Raw genomic sequence first — 21032 nt, 5'->3', positions numbered from 1 at the left:
TCAGAGAAGGGAAACAATAGAAAGAATAAACAAATGGGACTTCATCAGATTAAAGAGCTTCTTCAAGGCAAATGAAAATAGGATTGAAACAAAAAAACAACCCACTAACTGGGAAAAAATATTTGCAAGTCATATATCTGACAAAGGCTTAATATCCATAATATATAAAGAACTCTCGCAGCTCAACAACAAATCATCAAACAACCCAATCAAAAAATGGGCTGGAGACATGAACAGACATTTCTCCAAAGAAGATATACTGATGGCCAATAGGCACATGAAAAGATGCTCATCATCGCTGATCACCAGGGAAATGCAAATCAAAACTACACTAAGATATCACCTTACACCCGTTAGAATGACAAAAATACCTAAAACTAATAGCAACAAATGTTGGGAGAGGGTGCGGAGAAAAAGGAAGCCTCATCCACTGCTGGTGGGAATGCAAACTGGTGCAGCCACTATGGAAAACAGTATGGAGAGTCCTCAAAAAATTAAAAATAGAACTACCATACGATCCAGCCATCCCACTACTGGGTATTTATCCAAAGAGCTTGAAGTCAGCAATCCCAAAAGTCCTATGCACCCCAATGTTTATTGCAGCACTGTTTACAATAGCCAAGACATGGAAGCAACCTAAGTGTCCAGCAACAGACAAATGGATAAAGAAGATGTGGTACATATATACAATGGAATACTACTCAGCTGCAAAACAGAACAAAATCATTCCATTTGCAATAACATGGATGGACCTTGAGAGAATTATGTTAAGTGAAATAAGCCAGCGAGAGAAAGATAATCTGTGTATGACTCCACTTATATGAGGAATTTAAAATTATGGACCAAGAACAGTTTAGTGGATACCAGGGGAAAGGTGGGGTCGGGGGTGGACACAAAGGGTGAAGTGGTGCACCTACAACATGACTGACAAACAATGTACAATTGAAATTTCACAAGATTGTAACCTATCAATAACTCAATAAAAAAATAAAAAATTAACAATAAAAAACCAGCTCAATTTCTAAAAGTAGACAAGATTTGAACAGTCATTCTACCAATGAAGATACACAGATAACAAATAAGCACATAAAAACATGTTCAACATAATTAGCCATTAGGGAAATGCAAACTAAAACCACAAAAAAAACCACCATCCACCTATTAGGATGACTTAAAAAAGAAACTGACAACACCAAGTGGTGGCGAGGATGCAGAGTAACTGAAACATTCACACACTGCTGGTGGGAAAGCAAAATGGCACAAACCACTTTGAAAAACAGGCTGGCAGATTTTTATAAAGCTAAATATACACTTATTATGAGATCCATCCCTAGTTTTTTACCTCAGTAAAATGAAAACCTGTGCAGAAATGTTCACAGCAGCTGTACTCCTAATCAAAATCTGGAAATTTAAATGTGCCTCAACAGGGGAATGGATAACAAACCGTGGTACATCCATACAATGCAATATTACTCAAAATAAAAAGGAACAAACTCTTGATAGACATAACACCTTGGATGAATCTGAAGTGCACCATGCTAAGGGAAAAAAGCCAGACTTAAAAGGCTGCATACTATATGATTTCATTTAAATATTTTGGAAAAAGCAAACCATAAGGTCAGAGAACAGATCAGAAGTTGCCAGCAATTAAGGGTGGGGGAAGGGTGTGAAAACAAAGGGGTAGCAAAGGGAATTTTTAGGGGTTTGGGGGGGTTGATAGAATTGTTGTATTTTGATTGTGGTGACTACATGAATCTACATGTGTTAAAATTCATAAAACTGTAAATCAAGAGTAACCTTCACTAAGTCAAAAATGAATTTAAAAAGAGAAATCAAGTGAAAATAATGACTGTAAAAATCCTTTAATTCCTTAAAACAGAAAACTAACAAAAACAAGAAAGTTTGGGAACATCTGGACTAATGGACAGCACAGGTCTCCTAATACAATGCATCAAGAATTTGGCATTCCTTCTGGAGTAGTCCTGCTAAAAGGCCTTAACCTAAATCTAATCATGAGAAAACATCAGATGAGCCCAAATTGAGGTCAGTCTACAAAACAACTGGCTTGGAAGCTTCAAAAATGTCAATTACCTAAAACATAAAAACTCAGGAATTGGTCCAGATGAAAGAAGTCTGAAGAGATACGAGAACCCAATGCTATACACAATCTCAGATTTATTTTTTCTATAAGACATTAGAATTGGGACAGATGACAAAATCTCAGTAAGGCCCATCAATTAGATAACAGTATTATGTCAACATCAATTTCCTGATTTTGAACACTGCACTGTGGTTATGTAAGAAAATTCCTTGTTTTTTGGTGGGGGGTAACATTGAAATATTTAGGGAGCTTTACTCTTAAATGGTTCAGGAAAAATAACTAGAGAGAAAGAAAGTAAATGAGGTAAGTATTCACATTTGGCAAACTGACTGAAGGGTATCTAGGAATTCTTCATACTATTCTTGCAACTTTTCTTTGTCTGCAATTATGTCAAAATTAAAAATAAAGAATTAATTCTGACTCAGTACTGACCACAGAAGTGTGTCCTGGCACACAGACTGGAGTTCTAGGTTCTACTACAGCAATGAATTAGCTGATACTTGATACTGTTAAACATCTGAATCACACAAGCAACTCTCTCTCCTCAACTGTTTCTTTGCTCATCAAGTGAACTTTTGCCTGTAAAACAGCAGCTTCAAGTGCAGATCTGGATACAAAAGAAGATAACTGATTATACCGACTTAGAAATTACTCATACTTAGAAATTGGGTTATAAATCAGCTTCTTGTGAATATGATTAATACCAGCCTTTCCAAATTGTATCAACTCTGGGACATCAACAAGAGTATTTTGCGACCCATAAGCCTGGCAACTATACTCTAAAATGATAGATTTATCAAGGCTGTATAACTCTTGCAAGCTCTTGGCTAACAGCTCTTGTCTTAGCTACATTCCTTTGCCTTGTCACAGCCTTCTTTCAACTAACAGGTTTCATTACTCATAAAAACACAACATCAAAAATCCTAAGACTAAATAAGGTTGGTGAGAAACTCTATATTTCAGTGGGAAAATCATGTGACAAGTACTTAACAATCTTACTTTGGAAAACTGCAAGAGATACTCTGTCATTTAAATATGACACTGATACAATCACTTCAAGGACACAAAAAAGGGGGGGAATGTTTTTATTTTTCATGCTTCTTAACATCTTGACATAGAAGAGGTAAACACAGACCACAAGTGAAAACTTTAACCAAAGATGCAGACAGAAAAGGAGCCACTGTGGAAAGTTCAGGCCTTTATTCCTAACTTCAGAATTGAGAAGTTCAATCTTAATATTATTTAGTGGTAAACACAGAATTTATGAATTAGCTTAGTTATGGAATATTTAGTAAGTCTGACCTTGCTTATAGAAATAGGATCTTAATACTTCACTCTCAAAAAACTCTAAAACTCAAGCCAAGGTTTTTCTTTCAAGGATGTGGAACTCATTCCTCATTCAAATTTGATTCATAATTTTATGAAGAATGAAGATGATTTTTATTACTTCATCATCTTATATGCTGGATTTTAATATTCTTCTTGATAGTGACATGTTCAATGATACAAATAAATAGAGAAAATTCCTTCCTCCTCAATTTGTAAATCAAAATTTTAAAAGCAAAATCCTTGAAGTGATAGCAAGACATTTTTATGACATAAGCAGCTACTGTCCTAAGCTGCTGGCACAGACAAAAATAACAAAGGCACAAATTGTTATTTAACCTTTAAATAATTAGTCTATGTTTGCTACAAATCCATAAATATTTTAAATATATTTTCTTCTGTAATAAAAATTAACAGTTTATCAGCTTTTAAAGATGTTAATATTATGAATAAAAAAGATTAACTTTCCACTTGAATGTCCAGTGATAAAATGAACCCCAACTTCCCTGCCCCAAGGACATAAAAAATGATCTAACGTGGAGCAAAGTGCATAGCAAGTTCAAATTAAAAATAACTCTTTCTTTCTTTCACTAAAGCAATCAATATAAAAAGAACATAAAAGCTTGCTTTATGTTTGAAAATTTAGGTAACCTCCAAGAAATCACAATTTTTGAGCTTTTAAATCCAGCACTACAGTATGTGAAAATACTGGTATCTCATATAAAGCGAACCACTAATATTCAAAACATAAAATGGCCTAAATATCGATAATTACATTCTCCATAATCTATCGTTATCTAAAACTTCAAAGCCATCTATCTTTTTCAGTTTTCTGAGTGAGATATCAGAATAGTCATTTATTTAGGTTTAAAACTAGATTTCTCCTCTTTTAACATAGAGACATAGATGGGATAGACAATAAGTTATTTTGTTCAATATCCCAACCCTACAGATGTGGAAACCGTCTACAACACGATCTCATTATGTCATCATTGAGTCACCTTCTTCACCAGTAGCATCTTGGGAAATGTGAAGGTCTTCAAGCATCTCAGCCAGACTAATTCGAGGCGCTCCTTCATCATCTGTGTCACTTTCTACCGGGATGGTTGAATCTGAAACATTACAAGCAGTATATCAAACAAATGCAAATATGGAAATATACAAATACCTGTCCCCACCATCATTACTATTATTTAATCATACTATATGCACAGCTCTTGTATCAAATCTGGAGCAGGCATTTAAATATTCATTGATAGGGAAGGCCCAGAGGCTGAGTGGTTAAGTTCATGCCCTCCACTTCAGCAGCCCAGGGTTCACTGGCTCGGATCCTAGGCGCGGACCTACACGCTGTTCATCAGGCCATGCTGTGGTGTCATCCCACATAGAAAAACTAGAATGACTTACAACTAGGATATACAACTATGCACTGGGCATTTGGGGAGAAAAGAAAAAGAAGAGGAAGATTGGCAACAGATGTTAGCTCAGGGCCAATCTTTCTCACCAAAAAAATAAATATTCATTGAATGACTGAACTACATAAATATATGAATAACTATCCACTAGCATAGGGATCATGCTAGGATGCAAATGATATCAAGTGTGGTACACACAGCAAACAACATTTTAAGTTTTACTGTTCCACAATGTTGTTTTTTTTTTTTGGTAAATGTTTAACTGGGGTAGTTTTAACACCACAATAAAAGTCATTTATGAGATCAAAGTTTAAGATACTAAAATACTCATACTGGGGTAATATATCTATATACAGAAGATATAACTTAAATCAAACACTTCTAAAATACCAACCTCTGTATACGTTTACATTTTTTCTAATTGCCTCATCTTCTTCAAGATCTTCAAGGAAATCTTGGTATTGCCTATAGAAGGATAAAAAAACATTTAAATATTTCATCTTTGCCAAGAAAGTATAAAGTTATGTTATCTTCATTTTCAGCACTGTAAGATAAATCTGTTCCAAGTATTAAAATCTTTAAAAATAGCTGAAGGTCAAATATGGATGTTAGTTAAATACTGAGAAGTTTAAAAAAAATCCTTTCTTTCAAGATTACATGACAAAAAAATACACAACTGAATATAAGGGGACGTTAAATATAAGACAATGAAAAGACCTCTTCCTAGTTTACCCTCCCCCAAAAGTCTTAAGGCCAAATTGAGATACATATACTTCTAAGACTACAGATGAAACAGTCAAATATGTATTTATCATATCTAATTTAACATTATATATTTATATGTACTTATTTTAAATTACATTATGAGGGTTATATTTGAGAAATATTGCTGTTTCCTATTCATATTTCATAATACAATTTTATTTAAACTCTTCATTTTTTGAGACACAGTGTCTTCACCATCAAGGCCACTTTTCAAATCATCCAGTCCACTTTTCCAGAACACAGTATCTTAATTTCTCCTTAACTTGTTTGGAAAATGGCGTTATTTGTTATTAATGAGTTGTTTTCTTTTTATCCCAAGTTACAACTACTCATTTGCCATTTGTGATATCCACAAGGTAATTTACTTATTATATTTTAACTTTTCAAATGAATTGTTTATAACAACACTGTAATTGTCAGGTCATAACCCAGGAAATAATAACCAAATCTGTGTTAAATGTCATTATATTCTCTTATTACTGATTCTATCAACACATTGGTAAGAATACAAAATTAATATTGAGTACAAGGATCAATTGTGTGACGACTATTTCTTTATAATATAAAAACCATGAAGATGTATCACACAGATTTCCTCTGAGACAAAAATATAAGGTTTAAAGAAAAGTGGGACCTTTCATCATCTGTATCCATATTTTCTCTCTCTCTTGGAAGCTCCTTCAGTTTCCAGTTTCTACGTCGCTGACGTTTGGTACGGTCATAGCTTTTCTTAATTAACACCTAAAAGTAACAGAAATATTTGCAAAGTTATGAAAAATGGGAACTAGATAATAGGGCCTCAAAACGCAATAAAGTTAAAAAACGAAAGGTTAGGAGAACGCCAGGAAGTCACCAAACTGATGACAGTGGTTACACCTTGGCGACAGAGCAGGGGTCAAGAGGCAGTGTCAAGAGAACTTCTAACATTTTTCTGTGTGTACTTTTTTATGAGTATACATTCAAACATTATTTGTATAACTGTCAAAATTTACTAATTGAAATTTTCCAGTGACTGAAAATCAAATTATTTTTGTAACAAAGAGTTCAGGTTTCTGGTGTTTTGTTTTGTTTTACACCAAAGTTCAGTTTTCAGCTCCCATTCATATAAATCATTCTGAAACATTATCACAGGCAAGCACTTTTTTGCCCTTTTATTCCTACTAATAAGCACTTACAGAACAATATATATCTTTCAAAACTCTATGTCCTAGAACAGTTTAATAAACTGTAGAATGAATAAATGAAAATAATTTTATACAATACAAAATCTTGTAAGACCATCTTGAAGTCCTCTTATGACCTTGTTAGAAATACCTATTTACACTTACCATAAATACCTATTTAGACTAAACCATACTTCTACTGCCTACTTTATGAACTAATAAAAGCACAGCTGAGTGTTGAGGAGAGTCCTTCTTATACCATGACTTTATTTTTGCTCAAAGCTGAAGAAATCAATGTTTATTGTAAACGATCAGGCACACAGGAGAGAGGGTCTTGCACGTTCACTATTGCTGAGGATTCTTATAAACTCATGTCAGAATTTAACAGGTTTTTCAGAAGTAACATTCTTTCTCTAAGAATTGATACTGTGAAGATTACTTTCAACTGCAATTATTTTCAAACCTGAATAACAATTTTAACTCTAAATGCCTTCTTAACTGAACAATACATGAACTAAGCTGAGCCTAAAAAAATAAACCTGAATAAATTCTAAAGGTCATTTTTAGCTGCAAATTTATTTTTCTTCTACAGATAGTATCAAGCATTTTGACAGAGAATGAAAATCTGATTATAAGAGCAACAAAAAAACTCAATAAATCTTTGATTTTTCCCACCAAGAAAAATGATATAAAAATGAAGGCTTTTGTTCTTATACCTTAACTGCAATTTCAAAAGAAACCTCCAAATGGACCCGTTATTTTCAAAAATGTGAACTCGTGCATCTTACCCAGAAGAGTTACAACAATCCTCTTTACCAGAGGAAAAAACAGTAAACTCTAAAGCCTTACCACATCTGGGACTCTATCCGAGTTCATTTTGTTGACATGCTCATCATTCAAGTTACAGTTGGCTAAATCAAACCTGAAATGAAAACAATCAAACACTTAACAACAAAAACATTTACTCTTCCCATGTAACTTTTAATTTTACGGATTATCCCCTACAATTTCCTCCTAAGAGCAAACATGTGATATGCTCTCCCACTTGAAAAGTTCTTCAGTTTGCTATATAGCGAACATGCTTCTACAGACCCTAGCAAGGATGATAATGCGCTCTTATCTCTGAGTTTCACGTTATCCGTTACTGTCCACCTTACCATATACTTGTACAAGAAACAAAACAGACTTGTATATCAGTCCAACACTAAGATTCAGTCACATGGTTCCATTTAGTTTATAAAAAAAATTAAAACTTCATTCTCTAATAAAAGGAACTGAAATGATAAGAGCAAAAGTAAAGTTTAGGGCATGCTGATAAGCTTTGTATCAGAATGGACTAACCTAAGCTTGTAAAGACCCATTACATATAAGGCTGCCATATTTTAAAAGTGAAATATTTGAGCAGTAGCATTTACATAATAAAAAACTACCCACTCCCAAAAGATGCAAATGTGTAAATTTTTGAATGTGAAATATGAAAAATGTAAATATAATCTAACCATGCAACTTCAGGGTTCAATTACTCAAAAATCTTAGAACAGACGACTCTTTAAGATGATGGTCAAAATGCAGCAACCATAGGCTTCTGTCTGTCCCATCAACAGTTTAATGTAGTTATCAATGATAAAACAAGCCATCAGTCTCCCAAGAACTCAAATTCTTTTTAGAATAAACAACATCAGTATTTCAGACAGCTCTGCTGGCTCCCAAAGAAAATTTGCAATGCTAATTGGCAGTTAAAAATACTATAAAGTAATACAAACCCCAACACCAGGTCTCCAGGATTCAGAAGATGTCCCAAATGAGTACGACAAAAGTACTGTTTATCTGTATTCATTTCAGACGTTTTCTGGACCCAGACTTCCCCGAGGGTATGCTTAACAGGAAAGAAAATGCACTCTTCAGTAATCTAAGCATAACTCAAAACACATCTCATAGAAGTTAAATACAATGTTGATTCTGGTTTTCTAATTTTCATTTTAAAGACAGATATTGTTTTATTTTTCACATCTCTGAAACAATGCCAAAATTAACAAATTACTGAATTATGAGTAAGGAAAAGACCCACAAGAAATTCATAAATATTTTTGTTAAGATTTTATTCAAGGCTTTTACAAAAACATCAGCAATGTTACCTAAAAACAGACATACGTAGAATTTTTAAAAGAATGTTTTCACAGGGAAATGAGCCAATATAGGCTGAGCAAAAAAAATAACTGAACAAGTAGGGGAATCTTAAATCCAGAAAATATCTTCAGAAATCCCTTGGTTTTACACATAAGGTTCAAAAAACCAGGGTTGAGACACAACAATCGAGCAGTCCCAGTGTGGCTCTACTACTACTGGAGAACCAAATCTTTATCAAATTAATTTTTTTGATGTCTACTATTTTGAAGTATAATCCCAGCCCCGTTTTTTTTTCTATTTGTTGCAAAAACAACATTCCAAGTTTGAGATTTTAAACTAGATAACCACTGGAGTCTATTTCCAGCATAGGACTGCATGACTAACTAAAACTGACATTTCAAACTTCCAGGCTGAATTAAGCATAGCACATGGCAACACTTTCTACTGACAAAACAGATCCAAGTGAAATGGGAACGAGAGTAAAATACTAAGAGTTATAGATAGAATTAAAGAATCTCGCAGAGGTAGAGATAGAGGGACAAACTGAAATAAAAGACAGGTCTCAGATTGAGGAAAGAACCGGAAAAAAAAGTGAATTACAAGGGACTAAATTCTTTATAACAGGATTCACTTTCTAGCTACTAGACTGCTTCTATTATAAAACTGTTCAAGCTAAATGTATTTTTCAAAAACCAAAGAAATATATGGTTTTATATACGTCTAGGGAGAAGTGGTGTTCTTCAACATTTACTATAAACGACAAAAGTTTGCTTGTAACCATATTATTAAATTATTTTAAATAAAAATGTGAAAAGTAATCTGTCTTCCATTTCCACTGATTTCCCCAAATCATCAGAAGTTATTTTTATCTCAAGACACAATTATTACCTCAACAGAAACAAGCACCATAAGTATCCAGGTTGGGCGTTTCTAAATACTATTTCACAGTAAAAGAAATTAGACTTGTATCCTTGAAAAAAATACCTTATTTCAGATATGAGGTAAGACTATACAAGGTGATTCTGGAACACCTGAATGTTACGATGTTGTGCCAGAAAATAAGGACACTTTCAAAGACTAGGAAGTCATGTCATAAAGACATAGGAATAAACCTATATCCTTTAAAGAACTTGCATCAATAATTAACCTTCCAAAACAGAAATCAACAGGCCCAGATAAACTCACTGGTCAATTCCACTAAACATTTAAGGAGGAAATTATAACAATTTTCTACAATCTCTTCCAGAAGACAGAGGCAGAGGGAATACTTCCTAAGTCATTCACAAGGCCAACATTACCCTAATATCAAAACCAGACAAAGACATTACAAAGAAACTAAACTACAGACCAATAATCTCTCATGAACCTAGATACAAAAACCCTCATCAAAATACAAAAGAATTGGGGGCCAGCAAGGTGGCGCAGTGGTTAAGTTCGCACGTTCTGCTTCAGCGGCCCAGGGTTCACTGATTCAGATCCCGGGTGTGGACACGGCACCGCTTGGCAAGCCATGCTGTGGAAGGCATCCCACATATAAAGTAGAGGAAGATGGGCACAGATGTTAGCTCAGGGCCAGTCTTCCTCAGCAAAAAAGAGGAGGATTGACAGCAGATGTTAGCTCAGGGCTAATCCTCCTCAAAAAAACAAACAAAAAAATATATATAAAAGAATTGTATACAACAACCAAGTGTGATTTACCCCATGTATGCAAGGCTGGTTCAACATTTGAAAATCAATTAGTGTAACCCATTAATCACATCAACAAGCTAAAAAAGAAAAATCAAACGATGGTATCAATAGATGCAGAAAAAGCCTTTGACAAAACCCAACAACCATGCATGATGAAAACTCCCAGTAAACTAGGAACAGAGGGAAACTTCCTCAACTTGATAAAGAATATATATAAGAAACTTACAACTAACATTATACTTAATGGTGAGAAACTTGAAGCTTTCCCACTAAGATCAGGTACAAGGCAAGTATATCCCATCTCACCACTCCTTTTCAATAATCCCACTGGAAATCCTAGCTAACGCAAAAGACAAGAAAAGGAAATGAAATGTATATAGCTTGGGAAGGAAAAAATAAAATTATCTTTGTTTGCAAATGACATGATCATCTATGTAGAAAATACAAATGGACAAAAAAACTCCTGGAACTATATAGCAAGGCTACAGGAGACAAGGTTATAAACAAAAGTTAATCACTTTCCCACATATCAACACAAACAAGTGTAATTTGAAATTAAAAACACAATACCATTTATGTTAGCACCCCAAAAATGAAATATTTAGGTATAAATCTAACAAAATACAATCATGCATCGCTTAATGGTGAGAATGTATTCATTGTCAGGCGATTTCATCATTGTGCAAACACCACCGAGTGTACCTACACAAACCTAGATGGTATAGCCCACTACACATCTAGGCTATGTGGTACTAATCTTATGGGATCACCATCATATATGCACTCCACTGTAGACTAAAATGTCGCCATGCAGTGCATGATTGTATGTATAAGACCCGTCTGAGGAAAACTATCAAACTCTGATAAAGTCTCATGAACAAAATCAAAGAACCAAGTAAATGGAGCGATATTTCATGTTCACAGATAGGAAGACTCAATAGACAAGATGGGCCAGCCCTGTGGCCTAGTGGTTCAGTTCAGCAGACTCTACTCCAGTGGCCCAGGTTCAGTTCCCAGGCACACACCTACACCACTTATCAGCAGCCATGCTGTGGTTGAGACCCACATACTAAAGAGAAGAAGAATGGCAACCGACGTTAACTCAGGAAGAATCTTCTTCAGCAAAAAAAAACAAAAAGAAAAAAGGGGCTGGTCCCATGGCCGAGTGGTTAAGTTTGCGCGCTCCGCTGCAGGCGGCCCAGTGTTTCGACGGTTCGAATCCTGGGGGTGGGCATGGCACTGCTCATCAAACCACGCTGAGGCAGCGTCCCACATGCCACAACTAGAAGGACCCACAACGAAGAATATACAACTATGTACTGGGGGGCTTTAGGGAGAAAAAAGGAAAAAATGAAAAAATCTTTAAAAAAAAAAAAAGAAAAATCTGTCAAGATGTAAGTGCTGGCCAAATTGATCTATACAATCAATGCAATCAAAATCCCAAGTTATTTCGTGGATATCGAAGAACTGATTTTAAAATTTATATCAAGAGGCAAAAGATCCAGATTAGTCAATACAATTTTGAAGGAGAAGAACAAAGCGGGAGGACTGACAGCACCCAACTTCAAGACTTACTATAAAGCTACTGTAATCAAGACAGTATGGTACTGACAAAAGAACGGATAAATAGATCAATGAAACAGAATAGGGAGCCCAGAAATAGACCCACATAAATGTAGTCAACTGATTTTTGACAACGAAGAAAAGCAGTACAATGCTGGAGAACAACTGGACATCCACATGCAAAATAAAGTCTACACACAAACCTTACACTTTTCACAAAAATTCACTCAAAATGGATCATAGACCTAAGTGTAAGACACATAATTATAAAACTCTTATAAGATAACATAGGAGAAAAAGTAGTTGACCTTGAGTTTGGCAATGACTTTTTAGATACAACACCAAAAGCACTATCCACAAAAGAAATAACTCATAATCTACACTTCATTAAAATTAAAAACTTCTGCTCTGCAAAAGACAATGTCAACAGAATGAGAAGATAATCCAGACTGGGAGAAAATATTTGCAAAAGACATCTGATAAAGGATTGTTATCCAAAATATACAAATAAGTCTTAAAACTCAACAATAAAAAAAATCCTATTAAAAATGGGCCAAAGACCTTAACAGATACCTCACCAAAGAAGACAACAGCAAATAAACACATGAAAAGATGCTCCAAATCATATGTCATCAGGAAAATACAAATTAAATTGACAATGAGATGCCACTACACACTCATTAGAATGGCCAAAATCCTGAACACTGACACGACCAAATGCTGATGAGCATGTGGATCAAGAGGGGATTGCTGATGGGAATGCAAAATGGTACCACCACTTTGGAAAACAGTGTGGCAGTTTCTTACAAAACTAAACATACTCTTACCAAACAATCCAAGAAGTATGCTCCTTGGTATTTACCAAAAGGAGCTGAAAACTTATGTCCACACAAAAACCTGTATAAGGTTGTTTATGGCAACTTTCTTCATAATTGCGAAAACTTGGAAGCAACCAAGATGCCCTTCAGTAGGTAAATGGATAACTATGGTACATCCAGACAATGGAATATGATTGGGCACTTAAAAAAAAAAAAACAGCTCTCAAGCCGTGAAAAGACATGGAGGAAGCTTAAACGCACACTACAAAGTGAAAGAAGCCAGTCTGAAAAGACTGTATGATTCCAACCATATGACATTCTGGAAAAGGCAAAACTATAGAGACAGTAAAAAGATCAGTGATTGCCCGGGATTAGGAGGGAGGGAGAAATGAATAAGCAGAGCACAGAGGATTTTTCGGGCAGTGAAAATATCCTGTATGATATTATAATGATGGACACACGTCATGATACATTTGTCCAAACCCACAGAATGTATAATACCAGGAGGGAAATGTAATGTAAACCATGGACTTTGGGTGATCACAACAAGTCAGTGCAGATTCATCAACTGCAACAAATGTACTACTGTGATGGAGGGATACTGATAATAGAGGAGGCTATGCATGTATGGAAACTAGGGGTATATGGAAAAAATCTCTTACCTCCTCTTAATTTGCTGGGAACCTGAAATTGCTCTAAAAAAGTAAAAGTTGTTAAAATTTTTTTTTAAACAAGGACATAGAAACTATTCTGAGGGGGCTCCCACGGCTAAACTTGGGGCAGAATGGAAGGCAGGCAGGCAGGCAGGCAAGTAACAAGGGAAAAAAATCCTAACATTACAATAGAGAGATCTGGCTATCAGTGAAATAGCCAAACATTACTTGTCTCTTGATATATCATAAAAAGCACACAGAATCACCTCTGAAATGTTCTGGCCAAAAATAACTAACCTAAATTTAAGCAAACCTTTAGATCTACTTTCCAGTTTAAAGGAAAGACAAGAGATTAAGAAGCAAATTAAATGACATCATGAGGAAACAATAAGATATATCCACAAGATAAATGACCTAGTTGCTTAAGAAGCTGGTATCATGGAAAAAAAAAAGGGGGGGGGGGGCGCTATTACTAAATACAAGATTTAAGAGGTATAATGTTCACATTCCGTGTATGGTCTGTAACAGATACTAGTTTGAACCAACCATAAAAGAAATTTGGAGACAAATGAGGAAATTTGAACACAAACTAAATACTTTATATGTATGATAATACTTTGAAGTATAGAAAAATGTTCCTATGTTTTAGAGATGCATACTGAAGTACTCAGTATTTAGTGATAATATAGCATATATTTAATTCAAAATATTTCAAAATTTTTAAAAAGTCAAAAAGATTAGCTTGTCATTTGGTCCTCCTGTACAAAAGCAAAAGAAGGAAACGCTTTTTCATAACAACAGAGTAAACATTTTTTAAAATGTCTGCAAAATCAAAGAGAAAAAATTAACTTATCAGATAGTATAAATCTGGTAATTTTCACCACAATGACCACATGTCAAGAGCAAACAACAATCAAACATGCAATACATTTTTAACCTAAAGTGGTTTTAATTTTATTTAGAACCACATTTTTGGAATTACAAATAGATTTAAATAAAACAAAAATATCCAAAAAAAGAGGGGACCAAAACAGTAAGTTGCGGGGGTGGGAAGGAGGTGGGCAGGATGAAACTTACCTTTTTTGATATCATTCCAGCACCTGCACTGCGTTTTAGATCTCGAACTATGCTGCAATCCATCACAATAAACTCTTCCAGCTGTTTGGGATGGCATAAACTATTGAAAGGCTGACTCCAGAAAGTACTGCCATCAATATCTGCAACTAAGAACAAACAGAGAACATCAAAGAACAAGAGAATGAAAGTATTTCAAAAGTCATCAAAAGTGTTAGCTAGAAAGAAGTTGCTATATATGAACTGGGAAGCATCAGGTCAACAGGAACCACAGTGGCAACCCTCTCTCTAGGTCTTTTATTCCTATAAATCAGCCCCAAACTTCTCACAGCACAAGAGAAGTGTCAGGCGTCAAACACTTCTTAAGTAGGAACTATTATCAGAACACCACAGAGCTAAAGTGCCTTTAAAAGTTGTTCATGTGCTAGCATTTTATTTTAGAAACATTATCAGTCATCCTAGCTGCTTAGTTTATGGGAAATAAAGTCTACCTGACAGATGTTCATCCCAATATTGCAAACAGACCTCTGACTGATGAATTCTAATTGACAAGCATAATGAATGACTTTCTGGAAAATATCAAAATAAACTCAATTTTTTATATATATTTACATTATAGGAAATAAATGAAAAAGATTAAGAAGTAGGAGATGCAACCAAGTATCAATATGGGGTCTTCTTCAAAAATCAGTTTTTATAAAGGGAATGTTAAAATTTATGTAAACTAAGGATGAAGTTAGTTAAAATTCATATTGAAAACCAAATGTTCTACTGGATTACAAAAAGTCAAATATTCCAAACTCTAAAATATCTGCTACACTAAAATTTGGCAATGAACTTAAATAATTAACCACAAAAATTAAAAGAGGCAATAAGTCAATTTCAGTAAAACTAAAGGGAATGAAACTAGTAAATTTTTTAAAGTGCACAGAACTGTTTTTTTAAATAAAAAATACAAGGGTAACTTATGAAGAGCTTTTAAAATTCCAGTATTTTGTAAGAATTAAACAGAAGTAAAAGTTTTAACTAGTTTTTCAAAACAATATTACTGACAAAGTTTGATAAAATTAACATATATTATCCCCACTTAGTGGCTAGAAGTGTCAAGGCAAACAGTTCCTATAACTTACCTTGTAGGGTATTTGGATCTATGAGATGGATGGCACTGGTTACTCGAATACACACACAAATCTGGTTCATGTTTCCCAGACTTTGTGCCAGTTTTGGAGACAGACAAACAACATTATCCTAGGCATAAGAACCAACATTTTAGAGTGAAGCAAATCCTAAATAACAGTCTCCAATAAACACTCATCAACGTAAAAGGCATACAAGTGCATTCGCCCAAACCAAAACATTATTATTAATTCTATGTATCAATAAAAGGCCTCAAGAAAAGAACAGACCTTACAGAAACAGAAAATAAGCTACACCTTCTTCAGATGGGGATATGTCTTATTAAAAATGCTATCAAAAAATTTTCCCAGATCCTATTTGCCAAGTTATGAAGTTTATGTCAATTTTATTGAAGTGTGAATGTTTGCTTATCATGTTCTAAGCCAAGGATTATAAACATCAGGAGGAGAATGATTTTCCAAATCTACTTGTGACTTCTTTGTACCTCCAAAACAACCAAACTTCAGAGGAGCCACGTTTCTCTTTCATGGCTACATGTACCAGTATGGAAACGAAGATTTAATGCTCAAAAATGCACATATTCTAAGTCTACATTGGGAGAAACTACCAGCCATATGATTATCTATTTTTAAACTATATTAAAACATAAAAAGGGGGCCAGCCCCATGATGTAGTGGTAAAGTTCAGCATGCTCCACTTCAGTGGCCCAGGTTCACAGGTTTGAATCCTAGGCACAGACCTACACCATTCGTCAGCCATGCTGCGGTGGCGACCCACGTATAAAGTAGAGGAAGACTGGCACGGATTTTAGTTCAGAGCTCATCTTCCCTATATATATATAATATATATATATATATATATATAAAGGATCTGGGTTACATTTTAAGGTGTATCTATTCACGATCATAGGCTCCTCCACTGAAGGCACATTCTATGCATCCCTAATAGCACCTAGTCTGGCTCTTCACTTTTAACTTAATAAGAGTCTCCAAAGATGAATGAAAATACTCCACAGTGTGTATTCATCCAGTTACTTGTATGAATCCTTCAAAGCACTTAATACACAAGGCCTAAACATGCCCTCACATCTAGAATCATATTTCCTAGGCCTTGCACCAGGAAAATGTTCACTGTTTTAAACTACAGGTCTGCAAAATATGACCCCTGAACAAATTAGGCCCACTGCCCATTTCTGTAAATAAAATTTTGCTGACACACAGCCTCAGCCATTCGTTTACTTATTATCTATGGCTACTTTTTGCAACAACAGCAGAGCTAAGTAGTTGCGAAAGAAACTATGTGGCCTGAAAGCTGAAAATCTCTACTATCTAGTCCTTTACAGAAAAAGTTTGCTGACCCTGTGTTAAGCCATCATTTCATCTCTGGTACTGTGCTAACATAAAATAGTGACAGCTTTAAAGCTTTAGAGTCACAGACTTAGGCACAAATCCTGGCTTCATCATTTTGTAGTCATGTAATTTTGGGCAAGTCATCTCACCTCCCTCAGCATCAATTTCCTCATCTTCAAAATGACAATATGATTTACACTAGCTATTATGAGATGTGAAGAGGTAAAATATACCCAAGTTCTCAGATATTAACTTTATATAGAATGCTCACAATAAATCATGGCACTTATCTATTAGTGATTTAAGTATGGACATATAAGTTCCTATATGGCAAAGACCTCTAGATAAATAATCCTTAACACACAGTCTTCTAATACAGTAGATCCTCAATAAATATTTGTTGAATTTTAATTCATTTATATTTTTGAAGTAGGGTTTTTACCTTAATACAATTAAATGAAATGATATTCTACATTTTAAGTGTTATTCAGACTGTTTTTAAATCACAAAAATGATCTCACTTCCACAATACTATCTAATTTCACCATGCTAAATCCAGTTTGCACATATTCCACAAAGTGGTTCACAGATATTTATTTTAATGTCATTTCCTAGATTCAAAGTTTCAGAGAACTGTCATGTGTCCACTAGGATGACAAATTTTAAGGAATAAGGACATTAAGAACTGTAACCAGGTCTTTTAATTAGTACACCAAAATGAAAGGTAAGCCAATTTATAATTTTAAGCATGACTACTTTTTAAGATCATTTTAACATGGCTGAATGTGTCAGAAATCATTTAAGAAGGAAGTTATTCTAAATTTTTAACCAATCCCAAAGGAAACCAGGAGCTAATAATTACATATAAACCAATTAGTTACTTGTACTCTTTTATAGACATGGATTAATTAAATGAGGAAAAGTACCTTGCATATTGGAACAATTTCCACAGAAAAAGTGCTTTTGTAATTGTATGTGTTACTATGGATATCCTGAGAGATCAGTCTCTGTGAGGCTTTGTATCTATTAAGAGAAAAAGTTAATAGCAATAAAAAGGCAAAGGTCCTTACTCGAATAGTTTGGAGAATATTGATTATTTATCAAATCAAATCACCACTGTCCAAGGTCTGAGATTCCTGATGTCTGCCATGGTGCAGCCTGATTTCATCCACTTACATTTCAAAACCTTCACCAATCTGACTGCACCCTACCTATTTTCACCTTTATCTACCAAAAACCTCTAAAACGTGCCCTTGGTTCAGACCTATCTCGTCTATATATGGTATCCAGTAAAAGCCACACTAATGCCCACCACAAGTCTTTGTTCACACTAATCTCACCTTTCAACAGAAACTCCACCTTTGACAATTTCCCATTTCAGGAGCTTAAGTCCTTCCTCCTCCATGAAGCTTCTCCCCAAAACCCTCTACCCCCATCTCTCTTTTTCTCTTATTTAAATACATTCAATCAATGTATTGATTCAATTCAATTCAAGTACTACAGTGCTTATTATCACAGGATGAGGTCTAGCTCCCCAGAGCCTTACATGCTGTTTGGCTAACTCTTAAGGTGGCTAATCCAATAACTTCTTGCCAACTGTGTAAGTATTCCTACCACAATTTTAAATGTATTAACATAAGAGAAGTTGTCTAAGCCTGAAGAATGGACATGATCTACATCCACATACATGGTTCACAACATACCTACAGGGAACTGTACATTGAAGAAATTCTACCATCTTCTGAGCATGTTGTTTTGAGGAATAATAGAAATCCAGACCATCTTTAAAAAAAAAAAAAAAAGCATATGAAAATAATTCTGCAAAATAAGATTTTCCTCAATTAACATGACTATATCAGAAATTAAATAAACAACCAAATTATTAGGAAAATATAAAAAATATTACACTGCAGTCATAACAGATTAGGGATAATACATCACTTAAGACGTGTGACAAAAGGATAGACAAATGCTAACAAAAGAAAACAAGATTCACAATTTTAATTTCAGACAAAATAAAAGTCAAGGTCAAGGGGGGAGAGAAAAACACTAAACAGAACAAAGAAGGATATTTTATGTACTAAATGGAACAATCTACCAAAAAGACAATAGGAATGCATCTAATAACACAGCACTGAGATGCAGAAAACAAAAACTATTAAAAAGAAAAGAAGAAATTAACAAATGTTAAAACATGCATAATCATTGTGGGGAACTAGTATAAGACTATCAATACCAAAATAACTAAACTGACCAAAAATAAGAAGGATACATAGAACTTGAATAACCAACTATCAAGGTTGATTTAATTGCGATTATAAAACATGGTCCTAAGAAAGAATATATATTATTTCCAAAAACTTATAGAACATTCATAAAATCATCATGTACTAGGATTAAAGAAAAAACTCAAGACAGCTGGCCCTGTGGCATAGTGGTTAAGTTTGGCACATTCCACTCGGTGGCCCAGGTTCGTGGGTTTGGACCCCAGGTGCAGGCCTATACCACTCATCAGCCATGCTGTGGCAATGACCCACACAGAAAATAGAGGGACACTGGCACAGATGTTAGTTCAGGGATAATCTTCCTCAAGAAAAAAGAGGAAGTTTGGCAACAGATGGTAGCTCAGGGAGAATCTTCTTCAGGAAAAAAAGAAAAAAAAATCACTTCAATAAATTCCAAATGGTAGAAATTACTAGATATTATCCAATCACAATGCAGAAGCATTAAAAATCAGCAACAAAGGGATAACTAAAAGCAAACCTACCTAAGAAATGTTTACAGATATTCTTCCAAACAACTCAGCTAACTAGGAAACTAAAATAACTCAGAATAGCCAAAACAATTTTGAAGATGAATGAAGTTGGGAACTTACACTTCCCAATTTCAAAACTTGACAACTCTAAGCAATCAAGACAGGGTAGTACTGGCATAACATTAGATAACAGACCTATTGAACAGACTTGAGAATCCACAAATAAACCCTCACATTTACTGTCAATACATCTTTGACAGAGGATCCAAGGCAATTCATTGAGAAAGGATGGTCTTTTCACTGGGAAAACAGGATATCCACATGGAAAAAGATGAATTTAGACCCTTATCTCACCCCATGCACAAAAACTAACCCAAAAAGGTTAGAGGTAAATATAAAAGCTAAAACTATAAAACATTTGAAAGAAACAGGAGAAAAATCTTTGTGACATTGATTAGACAAGAGTTCTTAAACATGACACCAAAGCAGGACAGATAAAAGAAAAAAACTGATAAATTGGTTCTCAAAATTTAAAACTTCTGCAATTCAAAAAGACACCACTAAATGCAGGCATCACACTTCCTGATTTCAAAATATATTACAAAGCTCCAGTAATCAAAACAGTATAGTACTGACATTAAAACAGCCCTACAGACCAATGGAACAAAACAGAGAGCCCAGAAATCAATCTATACATTTATGGTCAACTGATCTTCAACAAGGGTGCCAAGAATACATAGTGGAGAAAGGACAGTTTCTTCAACAAATGGCGCTGGGAAAACTGGATATCCACATGCAAAAGAATGAAATTGGACCTTTGTCTTACACCATATACTAAAATCAACTCAAAATAGATTCAAGACTCAAATGTTAACTCTTGGAAGAAAATACAGGGGAAGAGCTTCACGACATATCAATGATATGTCATATGTCATAGCAATGATTTCATAAATATGACACCAAAAGCATAGGCAAAAAAATGAAAAACTGGGACCACATCAAACTAAAAACCTTTCGCACAGCAAAAGAAACAACCAACACAGTGAAAAGGCAACCTACAGAATAGGAGAAAATATCTGCAAACCCTATATCTGATA

At 34.6% G+C, this 21032-nt stretch overlaps 1 protein-coding gene across 3 annotated transcripts in view; it reads right to left on the bottom strand.

Moving 5' to 3' along the window:
* Positions 1 to 3170: 3170 nt before the first annotated feature.
* NMD3 (NMD3 ribosome export adaptor) overlaps positions 3171 to 21032 on the bottom strand; it is a 39557-nt gene continuing 21695 nt past the window's right edge. For all 3 annotated transcript variants that reach the window (XM_070583022.1, XM_070583024.1, XM_070583023.1), the window contains exons 8-16: positions 18884 to 18962; positions 18107 to 18203; positions 15825 to 15942; positions 14698 to 14843; positions 8534 to 8646; positions 7620 to 7692; positions 6242 to 6348; positions 5237 to 5307; positions 3171 to 4539 (exon numbers count right to left, since the gene is read on the bottom strand). In XM_070583022.1, coding sequence (XP_070439123.1) covers positions 4409 to 4539; positions 5237 to 5307; positions 6242 to 6348; positions 7620 to 7692; positions 8534 to 8646; positions 14698 to 14843; positions 15825 to 15942; positions 18107 to 18203; positions 18884 to 18962 — 935 coding nt within the window. In that variant the 3' untranslated portion in view covers positions 3171 to 4408. The remainder of the gene's footprint in view (positions 4540 to 5236; positions 5308 to 6241; positions 6349 to 7619; positions 7693 to 8533; positions 8647 to 14697; positions 14844 to 15824; positions 15943 to 18106; positions 18204 to 18883; positions 18963 to 21032) is intronic.

The sequence above is a fragment of the Equus przewalskii genome, chromosome 18 (assembly GCF_037783145.1).
Source record: "Equus przewalskii isolate Varuska chromosome 18, EquPr2, whole genome shotgun sequence".
NCBI classification, from domain to species: Eukaryota; Metazoa; Chordata; class Mammalia; order Perissodactyla; family Equidae; genus Equus; species Equus przewalskii.
This window is presented reverse-complemented; position numbering and strand designations above follow the sequence as displayed.